The sequence below is a fragment of the Rattus norvegicus genome, chromosome 2 (assembly GCF_036323735.1).
Source record: "Rattus norvegicus strain BN/NHsdMcwi chromosome 2, GRCr8, whole genome shotgun sequence".
NCBI classification, from domain to species: Eukaryota; Metazoa; Chordata; class Mammalia; order Rodentia; family Muridae; genus Rattus; species Rattus norvegicus.
Window position 1 is genome coordinate 214,386,595 of NC_086020.1, and position 15,061 is coordinate 214,401,655.

At 41.0% G+C, this 15,061-nt stretch overlaps 1 protein-coding gene across 3 annotated transcripts in view; it reads right to left on the reverse strand.

The window, feature by feature from the left end:
- Positions 1 to 209: 209 nt before the first annotated feature.
- The window catches only part of Ndst3 (N-deacetylase and N-sulfotransferase 3), a 165,936-nt gene continuing 151,084 nt past the window's right edge, over positions 210 to 15,061 (reverse strand). For 2 of the 3 annotated variants that reach the window (XM_017590786.3, XM_006233268.4), the window contains exons 13-14: positions 5,114 to 5,216; positions 210 to 2,973 (exon numbers count right to left, since the gene is read on the reverse strand). In XM_017590786.3, coding sequence (XP_017446275.1) covers positions 2,854 to 2,973; positions 5,114 to 5,216 — 223 coding nt within the window. In that variant the 3' untranslated portion in view covers positions 210 to 2,853. The remainder of the gene's footprint in view (positions 2,974 to 5,113; positions 5,217 to 15,061) is intronic. The other variant, NM_001191716.1, reaches the window with a different exon arrangement.

Genomic DNA, 15,061 nt, shown 5'->3' on the forward strand with positions numbered 1-15,061 from the left:
CTAGAAGCTGCTCCTCTGTCCTGTTAGAAGACAAAACCGTAGCAGGCAAAACCAGAACAGAAATTCCCCATTGCCTGCTAAGTTTTTCATTTACCTCTGCATTTTTAATCACAATGGTGTGCCTTTGAACTCTTGACCATGACCCACTCCCACCCTCACCCCCAGCAAAACAAATACCCTCTTATTACCTAAAATCACCACCCAACACCTCTATTTTCTTGCCAGTTTATTGATATACATATGAGGTATCATGCCACTTTTAGAATTATATAGAGGGTTTTTTTTTCTTTTAAAAAACCCAGAGGAAAAAAAATGTTCCCAATAATTTTCATTCAATGTGAACGACAAGAATATTATAGCTATAAACATTGAAATAACCGTTTCATTTCTTCCTGAGGAAGCCCCGTAGTTTAAGTCATGAAAAGGGGAATTCTATGCAAAGCTAGTTTGAAATCGTGTTCTCTCCCATTCTTTCCCCCTGGACTTCTGTCGCTTTCAGGATAGCACAATAGTCAGCTGGAGCTCACAGTGTGAAATATGTGGGTGTCCTCCAGAATTTGGACATGCCTCTTTGACATGCCCAGTGGCCAAAACCCTTTCAAAGGCGGCTGTTCTACACGGCATGTGACATGTACTTGGGAATGAGCAGGTCTGGGTACCATCTCTCTCTCTTTTCTGATTCATTATACGTGCTTTTTTTTTTTTGCCATTTATTTCACAGGCACTGTCTCCCTACATGAAAGGATGTCAGTAGCCAATTTATCTAGAGGTTCAAACATGGAGACATATGTCAGTTCATTTTCCCCGCTTGCTTCCTGAGCTGACTCGCCGTCACCAGTGAGGCTGTAACAGCTGGAGCTGCTGGGGCTCATGACCCCCTTGAGCCAATTTTCTTAAATTAATGGACACGGATGTGAGGGATGATGGTCCTGCTGGGCTTGGTAGCAGTAAGCGGGAAGACTCATTTCACTGTATTTTGATTTGGCCTCTCAGTCAGGGTCCTTAAAATTGGGTTGTTTAGACGATTCTTTCTGGTAAGTGCTTAAAAAAAATCACTGTATTCTTCGAGTTCATAAAAGATGGAAAAACTTTAAATAGAGAAATCGATAATTGTGGAAATAAAGATGTAAGGGAAAAAAGTAGTGAGTGGGGCGGCCGTGGGGCACTTAACTCTACTCCACTCTTGTTTTGTAACCGGCAAATAGCTACACGAATAGCCCGTTCTAGGCCACTGGAATAACAGACAGAAATATTCAGGCTGTTGATTTTCGTGCATATGGTTTTTCTAAATATACCTTGTAGAATAGTTTATAGGACCGTATGCAGTCCCAGCGAGGAACGTTCTCCATAGATTTACATATGGATCAATCACAAAACAAGATTAAGTCTATATTAACACAGGAAAGTGAGATCTACTGTACTCTTGTCTTGGATCCGTGACTCACCATGTGTCCCGTTTAAATGAAATATATTTCAAGAGCCATGCTCATCTCTGTACTCCCTGTGATTCTTACTAGATAGGTCATAAGGTGGACGACGCTCTGCTGTTGGGCAAGGATGAGGACTATGTGTGAGGGGTTCTCAAACACCGGGCTTCACCTGCTCGCTCCGTTGTCTCCACCCTGACACACAGTCATCGTTTTAAATATTAGATTAAAATTTGTGTATAAGTCCATCATCACACAAGCCTGTACATTACACAATTTTCTTTGGGATTACCTGGAAATACACAGTTTTGCAATAATTTAAATCTGGGTACTTTAATTAAGCACCTCAAGGAGCTGTCCTTAGTTTCCGGTTAATAGAATTTGTTCAGTAGCCACTCTGCACATTTACAAGGACTTTAAATTTTTTTTAACCTTTATTTCAGGTGCATTGGAGTTTTGCCTAAGTGTTTGTCTGTGTGAGAATGTCAGATCTTGGGAGTTAGAGGCAGCCGTGAGCTGCCATGTGGGTGCTGGGATTTGAACCTGGGTCCTCTGGAAGAACAGTCAGTGCCCCCCACCACAGAGCCATTTCTCCAGCCCCTGCTCAGCACATTTAAAGGTCACTGTGACTCAGAGAGAACACTTCCTGAAGGCTCCACACGCATTTCGGTACAACTGGACGTGGCCAGAATAGACCGGCAGCTTACAGCAGAAAGCAAAGAGTACTCCGGTGTATCTATCTGCTCACCATATCTCTCAGAGAATTTAGTCAATACTCTTCCATTAACATATGCTATTTTGATGTAAATATGTGTTTCTGTTTACTGTCTCGCAAGTTCAGAATACAGAACTACATCAGCAAGAGGTCACTGGGCTATGTACAAGGAGAACCACCTCCTTTGCTTAACTCTGTTTGGAGGACAAAGCCCACAGGCGGCTCCCGGTCCCTGCTCTCCCACAATCATGGCCTTTGCTGACAGCATTTTTTTCCACACTTGAAATTCTACGTTGTGATGTGATAGGATACTTCACAGAATCAAGTAAAAAAAACATTTTACAGTCGAACAGTGCTCCAGGAATCTACAGAAATACAACTGCAGCTGACATACAGAACTGTAAATATTACTATGAAATGGTACAGGTCTGTGTCAATGTTTCTGTTTTTTGTTTTGTTTTAAAATTTATGTTGGTTGCTGTTCTATAAGAATCAGATCTAAGAGGAAGGCCACAGGCCTGGGAGCTTCTTAACGATATTTTTTATGCCGGGACCCTCCACAGTCATCCTTGTGCCGGCACGTGGGAGAGCCTTGCTTGTTTTCCGTGGTGCAGAGGTATGTGTCTGAGAGCTTTTTGGTAGCATCTGTGAGCTCTGGATGAGGTCTGTGCCAGTACGCGGATGGATAGATTTCCTGTTGTTTTCTCCACGCTATCTCACTTTCTGCAGCTCCTGTCTCAGCCACGAGGGCAGAGGCTGCCCGAGTCTGTGCAGCAGCTTCGAGAGCTCCACGTTGTGGTCTCGGTAGTAGCTGGACAGAAACGCTCTGCTCTGAGTGCGAAGGAGGGAGAAACACATATTTTATTTTACTAAAACATATTCCATGCATGTGGATTCTGCTGAAATAAGTACCCTGTGTACCAGATACGGGTCGAGATGTGAATGAAGCTCGTGGACTGTGTTGGCCACACCCTGGGATACTCTGCTTTTTTTTGTCTGGAGTCCGAAGTGGAAGAGGTGACCACTGTGTGGCAAAGCTTGCTGTCAGTCAGACTTGTGTTTCCACCCTTCTGTGGAGCCTCCAGTTTGGAGACTATTTACAAAGTGTCAGACTTCATTCCTTTAACTAAACTTAGCATATGCTTACAGAGTAACCTTTTTGACATCTACAGCCCTGTTTTCCTTGTTTACCTAGACTAGCGCTAACTTTATACAGTATCTCAGTTTTGTCTAGATACAGAGTTAGACCAGAGTGAAATAAAGGCTAAGATATCCTTAGTGTCTTAGTGATATGCTTAGTCTTAATAACTATATACAGAAGTAGGTTTGATGTAAAAATTAATGTTTTATATTTTTATTGAAACACTAGAGAAATTACCTCTCAACGTTTATTCTGTTTTCACATTTTGATAGTCACTCAAACAGAATAGATTTCTTAAAATGTAATTTCTTTATGAAAACAATAGGTCCCTCTCTTCCTTATGCCTTCTGAACACACTTTAATTGTGATCTCACTGAGGTCCTGGCTATCAGACCAGCATAGTGAATTGTCCTCCAAACCTTGAAGGAAAAAAATTTGTCAAATACATATGGATTACTGAAAAATTTTGATCACCTTGGGATTGTCAGTTAACATAATATATTAAATACTATTAAAAACTCATATATTTAAGTTTCTGAGCTCTAAAAAACTATAATAATCAAGTTAGATTCTTATAATAAATGTATATTCTAAATGTACTATGAATAAATATTAGTGTATACAAAATAAGCATAAAAGAAAATACAGGGCACACAAACTATGAAAATGGCAGCTCACCATGTCATTGTTCTGAGCAGACAAAACAAAATACTGGGTAACACCAGGAATGTGTCCATTTCTCAAAGACTAGGTTATGTGCTGGTGTGCTAGACGATTGAGAGATGTGTTAATTATCTTGTTCCACTAACATTTGAAAGTTAAAAGCTTAGTATATTATATCAGCATTTAACATCGCTATCCATGTTCCACAGAATCATCTGACATTGAGAACAGAAAATGTTTTTTCAGTTTCTGGTTGATATATTTCTTATCGTGGCTTGCTGACATTTTTAGTAGTGCGATTTCTGCACAGCGGCTACCATTCTTCTGTGGTTATCATTTTTCATGTTACCTGCCTTTCAGATTTATAGTCACAAACTCTGCTGTCTTTCATTCTTGTAACGCAGATATTAATTATGTAAATGGAAAATCAACAACCAACCTAGATATGCCAACACACAAAAAACACTTTTAATTTTAATTAAGGTGCTGCTGTCTTACTGCGTTTCCTTTAGTGTGTGTGTACGTGTGTGTGTGTGTGCGTGTGCACACATGCCATGGCACAGGGGGATGTCAGAGGAGAGTTCGAAGCTGTTGGTTCTCCCTCTCCACCATATATGGCATAGATGGCAGGAACCTTAGCTGTTTAGTCCTTTTTCCCACTCTTAATTTCCTTTATTTACTTATGAATGTATTTATTTATTTATAGTAATTTATATTATTTTAATACCATTGTCTTTCTTTGAAATACGGTATTTTGTATCTTATCCCATTTTTAATTGTTTGACAGTTTCCATACATTTATATTATAAAATGTAGTAAGTTTTAACCCAGTTTCTGTCTTCCTTTCTCCCCACTTCTCCTTCTTCTCCCTCCCTCCTCCAGCTGGATCAGTAACGCTCGTTAGGTGGTGGTGTCACTTTCTTCATGAGGAGCCACAGCTAAGGGCTCTTGCTCCACAAAATGCCTCCCGAGTCTTGTGAAGGAAGTAACTCCGTAACACAAAGTGCACAAGAAAGCAGGAGGGGACCCTCTGACTTCTAGCTCGTATAAAAGCTGAATTTTGATCTCACTCACTTTCCTAAGAAATTGTGTGTGATATTGTTATTATTATTATTATTGTTGTTGTTTATCATTGCCGTGCTTTATATTTTCGAGTTCCACACTTACATCCGAGTCCATTGGTGGGTATTTTCTTCCTTTACTCTTCCCAAGACATTTTGTTTTCCCTTCTTCCAGCAACTGACACCAGAAGCCTTTATGAGAATCAAACCTAGAAATAGAAAAAAATGGACCAAATTAAAAAAAAAAGTATTAGTCAAGCAGTTTATAAGCTACGATGACCAGCTGTCAATCTATAACCAGGGAAATGGGGGTGATTTTCATACAACCTCTTACATTAAGTCTTCTCGCATACACTTCCTAATTTTCATCCCATCTGTCACATTTGTGACTTTGCCAGGTTCTTAATAGAACAATTTCCAGAAGATTTCCTATTAATAGAAATTTGTTTCTTAGCAGCAAGTCTCCCCCCAACTCCCAAAGTCAAACAAGCCTTTCGTACCTTAGAATTAAAATTTGATTTCTTTAGCTACAACCCACTGAAGTTCTATTTAGTGAGCTTTTTAATTTTGGTATGAGGTTAGCACTGAAGCAAAACTGCCTATAAATAGATTTATTTTCTGCAATTAAAAAAACGATGATAACAATATGCTGAATTTACATCTCCTCTTACTAGTTTGTCCACATGTGCTCTCGTTTGGGCCTGTGTTTTAGCTCTTTAGGAAGCAATGGCACAGTGATTTGTTTTGTGAATACTCACTAAATATACGATAGATAATGGGGCTGGGTGTGGTCGTAGACGCCCTTAGTCCCACCACTCAGGAGGCAGAGCCAGGATGATGTATATGAGGTCAAAACCAGTCTCATCACCCCCCCACACCTACACACACACACACACACACACACACACACACACACCTACACACACACACACACCTACACACACACCACACACACACCTACACACACATACCTACACACACACACCTACACACACACCACACACACACCTACACACACACATACCTACACACACACACACACACCTACACACACACCTACACACACACACACCTACACACACACACATACACACACACACCTACACACACACACACATACACACACATGAGAGAGAGAGAGAGAGAGAGAGAGAGAGAGAGAGAGAGAGAGAGAGAGAGAAACAATAAAGAAAAATGTTTGTCAAGGCCTAGTTTCTGTGGACTTACACGTTCCCCCAGTATTTTGCTGAGTTCAATTCTAGGCTTCCAGATTCTGTTCAAGGCCCAATATTTCTTTTCTTTTTTTTTAAATTTATTTATTTTATGTATATGAGTACACTGTAGCTGTCTTCAGACACACCAGAAGAGGGCATCAGATCATCATTACAGATGGCTGTGAGCCACCATGTGGTTGCTGGGATTTGAACTCAGGACCTCTGGAAGAGCAGTCAGTGCTCTTAACCGCTGAGCCATCTCTCCAGCCCAAGGCCCAATATTTCACATGGGTCTTGAGTTATTTGTTGTAGGTAACACAGTGATTCCCATGCTTACATGAAAGCTGTCACTGTGGAAGTAACAGCAGGGGTCATCCCTTCCCCTGTTATTCAGTGATTTGACTGCTTTGGATGCTTCTCCACTAGAAGGCATTATATAGGGTGACGTTTCCTTTGGCACTCAGTATGCACTACTCAGAAGTCTACTTTCAAGACTTTAACATCATCTTATGATTAATTTAAAAAAATTAAATGAAAATTATGTTTAAGTTATAATAAAATTTAAATCAAAACATTTAAATTAGAATGTTGAAGCACTTAAGAATAAAATGAACAAAAACCAGGTGTAAGATCTTCACCATTGAAAAATATAAGAGCGGAGACAGTGTACTGGCTAGTTTCGGGTGTCATCTTGAAACAAGTTAGAGTCATCAGAGAGGAAGGAGCCTCAGTTGAGAAAATGTCTACATAAGATCCAACTGTAAGGCATTTTCTCAATCAGTGATCAGTTGGGGAGGGTCCAGTCCATTGTGAGTGGTACCATCCCTGGGCTGGTGGTCCTTGGTTATATGAGAAAACAAGCTGAGCAAGCCATGAGAAGTAAGCAAGCCAGTAGGTGGCACCCCTCCATGGCTTCTGCATCAGCTCCTGCCCCCAGGATCCTACCCTGTTTGAGCTCCTGTCCTGACTTCCTTTGGTGATGAACAAAAATGTGGTATAAGCTGAACAAACCCTTTCCTCTTCCGCTTGTTTTCTGGTCATGGCATTTTGTCGCAGCAATAGAAATTCTAAGAAAGCAGAAGGCCTAACCAAATGGGTGCTCTCCTATATCCACAGACAAGACTAATACTTAAAATCAGCTGGCTCCAGTGTTCCACACAGATTCATATGATTCCAATTAGAATCCGACCAGACTTTGCTGTTTGTTTGTTTTTTTTTGTAAAAATGGAAAATGACTTTCAAATATATATAAAAATAATAAAGGACCTACGTGAACTAAAACAAGAAGTTTGAAACAAAGAGCCGAGGTGGAGACCTCATACTGTGTAGCTTCAATGCCTCCTGAGCGCTGCGTCATCAGTGCCGCTCACAGTCACAACAATGGAGCAGCCGAGCAAGGTGAAGGACGCACAAAGAGACCAATGAGACAAAACAGAGACCTCCACCGTATGCGCAGTGATGGACCAGTGGACAGAATGAAAGATGCACAAAGAGGCTTCCACCATGCTCACAGTGAAGGACCAATGGACCAAAATGAAGGATGCACAAAGAGCCCTCTATGTCCAAGGTCAATGACTTCAACAAATAGGAAGCCTCCAATTCAGTGAAGGGACTAAAGCAAACTGTACTAGACAGAATGTGGATTTACGTGAAAGACTGACAGTAACATCACACTGGTGAAAAATCGACCACGAAATGGATCACTGACTTAAACCTCTAAGTTAGAACTGCAAAAAAATTCTGGAAGAAAGAATTTAAAACATCTTAAACCCTTTTTCTTTTGAGAATGGATCTTTTTGGATCACAAGTTGGCCTCAAACTTACTAGGTATCCAAAGAGGATCTGGGAGTCTCCCGCTTCTACCTCTCGAGTCAGCAGTGCTGGACTGCAGCTGTGCATTAGAGAGCCCTGGGTCACACCCAGGGCTTCCTGAAGGTCAAGCAAGCAGTCTATCAACCAACCCATGTTCATACCTTCATACACTTAGGCTAGGCAAACATTTTCCAAGCTAAATTAAAAAATGATAATTTCATATGTGTTAAAATTGCAACTTTGTTTTTCTGAAGAGACTTTGGGAAAAAATATAAAACTAGAGACTAGGGAAAATATTTGTAAAATGTTTATTGGAAAAGGAACATATTTAGAGTATGAAAGATGAAGAGCTAATGGAAAAATGGAGGGGACTTTAAGTGTGGATGGGGAGGAAAGGCAAAGCAATGAGAAAGGAGGGATAAATAACATTCACATGTGTGAGAAAAACCATAGGTGAAATAACATATGACTTGGTACATTTTATGTCTGTGTGTGTGTGTGTGTGTGTGTGTGTGTGTGTGTGTGTGTGTGCTGTACACACACATACATATTTTTTTTCAAGATAGGGCTTCCCTGTGTAGCCTGACTGTCCTGGAACTCACTCTGTAGACCAGGGTGGCCTCGAACTCAGAGATCCACCTGTTTCTGCCTTGAGAGTGCTGGGATTAAAGGCATATGCCACCATCGCATATGTCTATTTTTAATGGAGTTATGTTACATGGGGTGATGATGCTTCCCCAGTAGCCATGCAGCATCAAACCAAATCCAAGTGCTTCTCATGGGAGACATCCCTTTGAATTGCTGGTTGGGGGAATACAAGACTTTCTCAAAACAGCATGTGCTGTTGTCATGGTCCTTAGTGAGATCATACCCTGTTACTGTGTGTGTGTGTGTGTGTGTGTGTGTGTGTGTGTGTGTGTGTGTGTGTGTAGCATACAGGGGAATACAAGATTCTCTCACAACAGTATGTTCCATTGTCACTGCTCTCAGTGAGGTCAGATCCTATTACTGAAGAAACTGTTCACTTGAAGGAATCAAGCTGGAACTGACCTGGAAGCTTCCTCCCTGAGGAGCGGCTCTCATTGTAGTAGAAGGTGCTATGCAAGCTTCTGAGAGGAGCAAATGGTCGTCCTACCCATCTATAAAGCCTGTGAACCACAACAGTGACGGGCCCAACAGTGTAGCCATAACGATGCAGGAACGGCCCTTTTATCTAGAGGGTAACCAATGACTGTCTAATAGGACATAAAGCCCACTCAGTGGAGCACATTAATGTCCAGTACTGTAAGCCTAGTCAACGTGTCCTTGGATAGAGAGGTCACAGGCCCTAGAGAAGAACTCACTAATGCCATTTGCCTAAACCGAAGTCATTTCTAACTGTATTCTAAAGAGCTGCATATCTACAGATAAGTGAAATTTTTATCCATCATCAAAGGAAACCCATTTTTCATTAGATGGGCCCTATTACAGAAATCCACAACTGATAAAAACTCAGAGAATAAATGTTCCTGGGGTGCCAAAGCTGGGGACCACATCTGGGACACAACTCACATACCTAAGGCTCAGGGAACATCATGGAGAAAAGGGCAGAAAGGCAGTATGAAGACTAGGATGTCTGTTGCTTGATAGTGTCCCATAGACATGACCAAGAAAAATCCCCATTAATCCTCAATAATATGGTTGCCTGAAGATTTGATCATACAATAACAGTTGATACACCAACATGGACAGGGGGAATTTCACAATGTCCTATCACCAGATGAAGAGCTACATACAACTGGTGACTACTAAGACTTGTCCTCTTTCCTCTTGGGACAAGTTCCCACATAAGTTGTAGAATTTCAATGGACTCATATAGTACAAGCAATGCTAAATGGACTTGGTACATTTTACATCTGTGTGTGTGTATGTGTGTGTGCGTGCGTGTGTGTGTGTGTGTGTGTGTGTGCATGCATTGTATAATATGGATAACAACAATAAGTAAGAGATGATGAATTTGGGAACACAGGGACACCTTGAGGATGAAGGAGGGGTAGAAAGGTAGCATAGGGCTGGAGAGATGGCTCAGATGTTAAGAGCACGGACCGTTCTTCCAGAGGTCCCGAGTTCAATTCCCAGCAACCACATGGTGGCTCACAACCGTCTGTAATGGGATCTGATGCCCTCTTCTGGTGATTTACTTGAAGGTGTTTATCCAGTAAATCTAAATCACGTGTCCATGCAAACCTCTGCATAAATGTTCATAGTAGCTTTGTTCATAACAGCAACAACAAAAAAGGAAGCAGCGCCCCTGCCCAGTGGTTGATGAAAGGAACACTCCAGGACAAGGGTGCAAGAACATGGGACAATCTTGAAAGTAAAATAAGGGTCCCAAGATGGTGCAGCAGGTAGAGGCACAAGCCTCGGGACCTGAGTTCTGTGCCCAGAGCCCATGTAAAGGTGGGAGGAGAGAACAGACTTCTCAAAGTTGCATTCTGACATGACCGTCTTCTGACCCCACGGCATGTGCTCTTACACACATACACTAGGTACAACGCAATAATAAATTGGAAAAGAAGGGAAAGTTGCTCAGGTATTTTAGAGGAGGCATCGTACAGGGATTTACTGAGGGACAAATCTCTCTCTCTCTCTCTCTGTCTCTCTCTCTCTCTCTCTGTGTGTCTCTGTCTCTCTGTCTCTGTCTGTCTCTCCCTCTCCTCCTTCTCCCTCTCCCTCCCCTCCCCCTCCCCTCTCTCTGTGACCAGCACCTAGGGCAGTATGTGTATGTGTAAGTTAGCACTGTGAGTACAGTGAATGAGGGCAAGCCAGCGTGTCTGTTCTTCAGGTGGCCTGAGGAATCATCGGGTTTGATTGCTTACAGAAAACAATCACAAAGAGAAGATGAAGGTCTATGAAGGTCACTGTATGGCTGAGGACCTAATATCATTTCAGAGCCTAAGTGACAAAGCTTGACATCTATTCAAAAAATCAGTAATGGTCTTTCTGCCTAGAATCACATCAGTGCTACCCTGTCTGAGGGTACATGGAAGGAAAACAGCCTTTCTAATGTTGGTACTGGTACCCATTTTACATCTGGGTCCCTGCTTCCAAGGATATCAGGAAATGAGCCCTTGAAAGAAGTGTAATACACTGTTTAGTGTCTGACCTTGTGGCTTCCCCACAATGGAGTTAAAAATATTCCATCATTGTGTCCCCAGAGTCACGTATATGATGGTTATTAATAAACTTGAATTAAAGGGTAAAGTTAGAGAGGATAAAAATGCTTGTAAGCTTCTGAAGAAAAACACCTGGGGACATGTAGAAATAATAAAGTCAACTTGGGCTAGAGGAAGAAAGATTCTCCAAGGAGAATGACAGTCTTTAACATTTCAGTACTAGTGAAAACACCATTTCCCTTTGAAGAATGGATACCAGAGAACATTTAGAGGACATTTAGAAAGTTTGTCTGAAATGCCTTCAACTTGCATTTTCATTTTCATGGGACACTAAAGCAGATGCATTTTTAAAATTCAAAACAGCTTAATTTATGTTATGAATTCAGGACAATTATATTTCTTTTCGAGGTTTAATTTAAATGCCATAATACTTGCATGTTATTATGTGTACAATCCAATGAGAGTAAAAATTTCACAGCTTTACAACATTTCTATCACTTTACAAAAAAACAAACCCAAACCTAGTCATTGATTTCAACCACAACCCTTGATTTCAATATCATCATCATCATCATCATCACCACCACCACCACCACCACCACCACCACCACCACCACCACCACCACCACCACCATCATTATTCAGACAGGTTCTTGCTATGTAGACTAAAATAAATGGATACATACAATATAGATCAGGCTAGCCTTAAACTCACACCAGTCCTCTTGCCTCAGCTTCCAAGTGCTTAACTTATGGGTGTGTTACACATCCAAGTCTTCGTTATTTACTGACATCTCCTTTTTATTTCTTGGCACGGATGTGCCAAGTTAATCCATGTACCAGGTTAACAGGCATTTGGATTGCTGCTTAGTTTTATGGACAATGAATAATGCTTCTCTGAATGTTCCCTTACAAGGTTTTAATTGACTTGGGCTTTAACTTATTTTGAGATAGGTTCCTGCAAGAGAAGCTGTGCTGTTGGTGAGATTGTGTTTTTCAAAAAACCACAATACTACTTGCCAAAGGGCTTGTGCATTATGCCAATATACAAATGTAGAAATTCTCCTAATTCTTGCCAACATCTGGCATTATATTTTGGGTTCATGGCCATTTGGTTTGTTTTTTGAAGAAGTATATCCATTTTTGGCATTGAGTAGTATCTCAATGTGACTTTAATTTGTATATGTATCTGGTTATACATTTATGTGGACGGTGACAATTTAAAATCTCTTGGCTACATTCTGAAGCAGGCAAAATCCCCAGGAGTAGTAGAGGAACACAAACTGGACCTGATGAAAATGAAAGCAAGCAAGCAAGCAAGCAAGCAAGCAAGCAAGCAAGCAAGCAAGCAAGCAAGCAAGCTAGCTCACACTACAGTGGGTCAGGAGGGGAAGGCAGACATGGGAGAAGTGGGAAGAAGAGGGGTGAATATCATCAAAAATGTGATGTGAAAGACTCAGAGAATTAGTAAAATACAAAAACTCATTTTAAGGTTCCACATCAAAAATAATTTTTTTGCATTGTATATAATCTATACATATATATATATTTGCATTGTGTGCACATGCATGCTATAGCACATTTGTGCCACCTATGTGGCAGTCAACCATTTCTTTCCACCATGAGGGATCTGGGGATCAAACTCAGGTTGTCAGGCTTTGAGGCAAGGGCTCTACCCACTGAGCCATCTTGCTGACCCAGATCCCAGTTGTTACAGTCAGTATTTCTTGTGGAGGTCATTTCCCACTAGAAAAGAGACACAGCATTGGTTTTTCTCTGATTCTAACATCTTGTGCTAAAATGGGAAGAGCTCAAAGATGGGAAGTGTAACATTCCAAAGATAGTTTCAATCCTGCCTTCCCCACTCACTTACTTGGGAACTTTTGACTTGTCTTCTGTGTGCTTTGGTTTTTTAACATAAAACCATGGAACTAATGGTGTACAGATCTAAACAGAGAGTCCTCAAAAGAGGAAACACAAGTGGCGGAAAAACTCTTAAAGAAATGGTCACTGTTCTTAGTTACTAGGAAAATCTAAATCAAAACTATATTGAGATTTCACCTTACACCAGTCAGAATGGCCAAGATCAATAAAACAAATAGGGTATGCTGGAAGAGATGTGGGGTGAAAGGGACACTCATCCACTGCACGCAGGAATGCAAAATTGAACAGACACTGTGGCAATTGGTGTAGCAATTTCACAGGAAGCTGGGAATAGCTCTACCTCTAATCCAGCTATTCCACTCTTGGACATATTCCTAAAGGGCTTCCACATGCTTCTATAGAGACATTTGCTCAATCCTTCTCATTGCTGCCCCATTCATAATAGTAAGAGATGAGAAATAGCTTAGATGTTCATCAAAAGATGAATGGATAAAAGTTGTGGTGCAGTTATACTTAATAAAAGTACTTATTAAGTGATACTTAGTTGTTAAAAAAATGAAACAATTACATTCACAGGCAAATGGATGGAGACACAAAAAAATCATCCTGAGTGATGTAACCCAGACCTCCAAAGGTAAATATGGTATGTATTCATTTATATGTGGATGTTAGCTGTTAAGTCTTTGACAAGAAGGCTACAATTCATATACCACAGAGGTTAGGTATAGAGTAAGGGACTGGGTGGGAGGGAAGATCTCCCTAGTAAAGGAATAGATATAGATAGATATAGATATAGATATAGATATAGATATAGATATAGATATAGATATAGATATAGATATAGATATAGATATAGGATAAATAGTTATGGCTAGAAAAGAGGGTAGACTGGAAAGGGAAGATCACATAGGTATGGGGAAGAAAGAAAGGGGTAAGGGAGAAATATGGGAGGACAGTTAAAACTAAGAGCCATTTGAGGAGTTGTATTGAAGCATACTACAGAAGAACTAGAAATAGAATCAGCAAAAAAAAAAAAAAAATGGGGGAGGCAAAACTCCAATAAGACATCTTTCAACACCAAATGAATTCCAGTACTAATAATGGGTTACATCTATTCAGGTTGTTAGCCAAAGAGGCCCCATGAGAACCTCCAAATAACCCAGCCAGTTGTCAAAGCTATTGCGTGTTCTTCACAACACTGAAGACAACACCTACGTGACTCATCGAACACAGAGAAGTTGAGCTGGTGCCTTCCTAGAGCCTTCAACCCTACTGGCTAGTGTCCATGGTTCTAGAAGTTACTCTGCATGATGTCACTGGAGGAGAAAGGTAAAACACCAACCGAGCTACAAACTCTCCAATCCACAATGGTGATCTGACTGCAAGATAAACAATAATGGAATAAAAGTTGTGGGAGTAACCAACCACCATCTAATTGGATTCAAGGACCTTTCCACGAGATGGAACAAATGCCTATCACTGCTTGTGAGGTTAGGAACCTGAGAGTAGATAGGCTGGGGACCTGGTGAAAAACCAAACACTACTCTCCTGCTAGAGAAATGTAGCAATGAAATGACTCCTAATAATATTCTCTTATACTCATAGATCAACGTCTTGGTCAGCCATCATCAAACAGGCACCATCTGCATTCCTTCTGCAATAAATGAGAACAAGTGCAGACATTCAGGACTGAAAAAAGTGAAGAGAGTGAGACACTCAGCCCTAAAATTGTAAATACCAATGACGATGAAAGGGGCTGAGGAGAGAAGGCCTTCCAGACACAATAGAACTGATGTACGTATGAACCGACAGACACGACTGCAGCATGCACGGGGCCTGCACAGGTCTTAGCCAGATGGAGTCTAAATGCTGAGAGGAGAAGAGGACACAAGCCCACATCTGTAGCCTAGAAGCCATCTCCAGTTGATAACTGCTCACAAAGAAAAAATTGTTTTCTCCCATGGAGCCTCACTGAGTTTTCAAAGCACA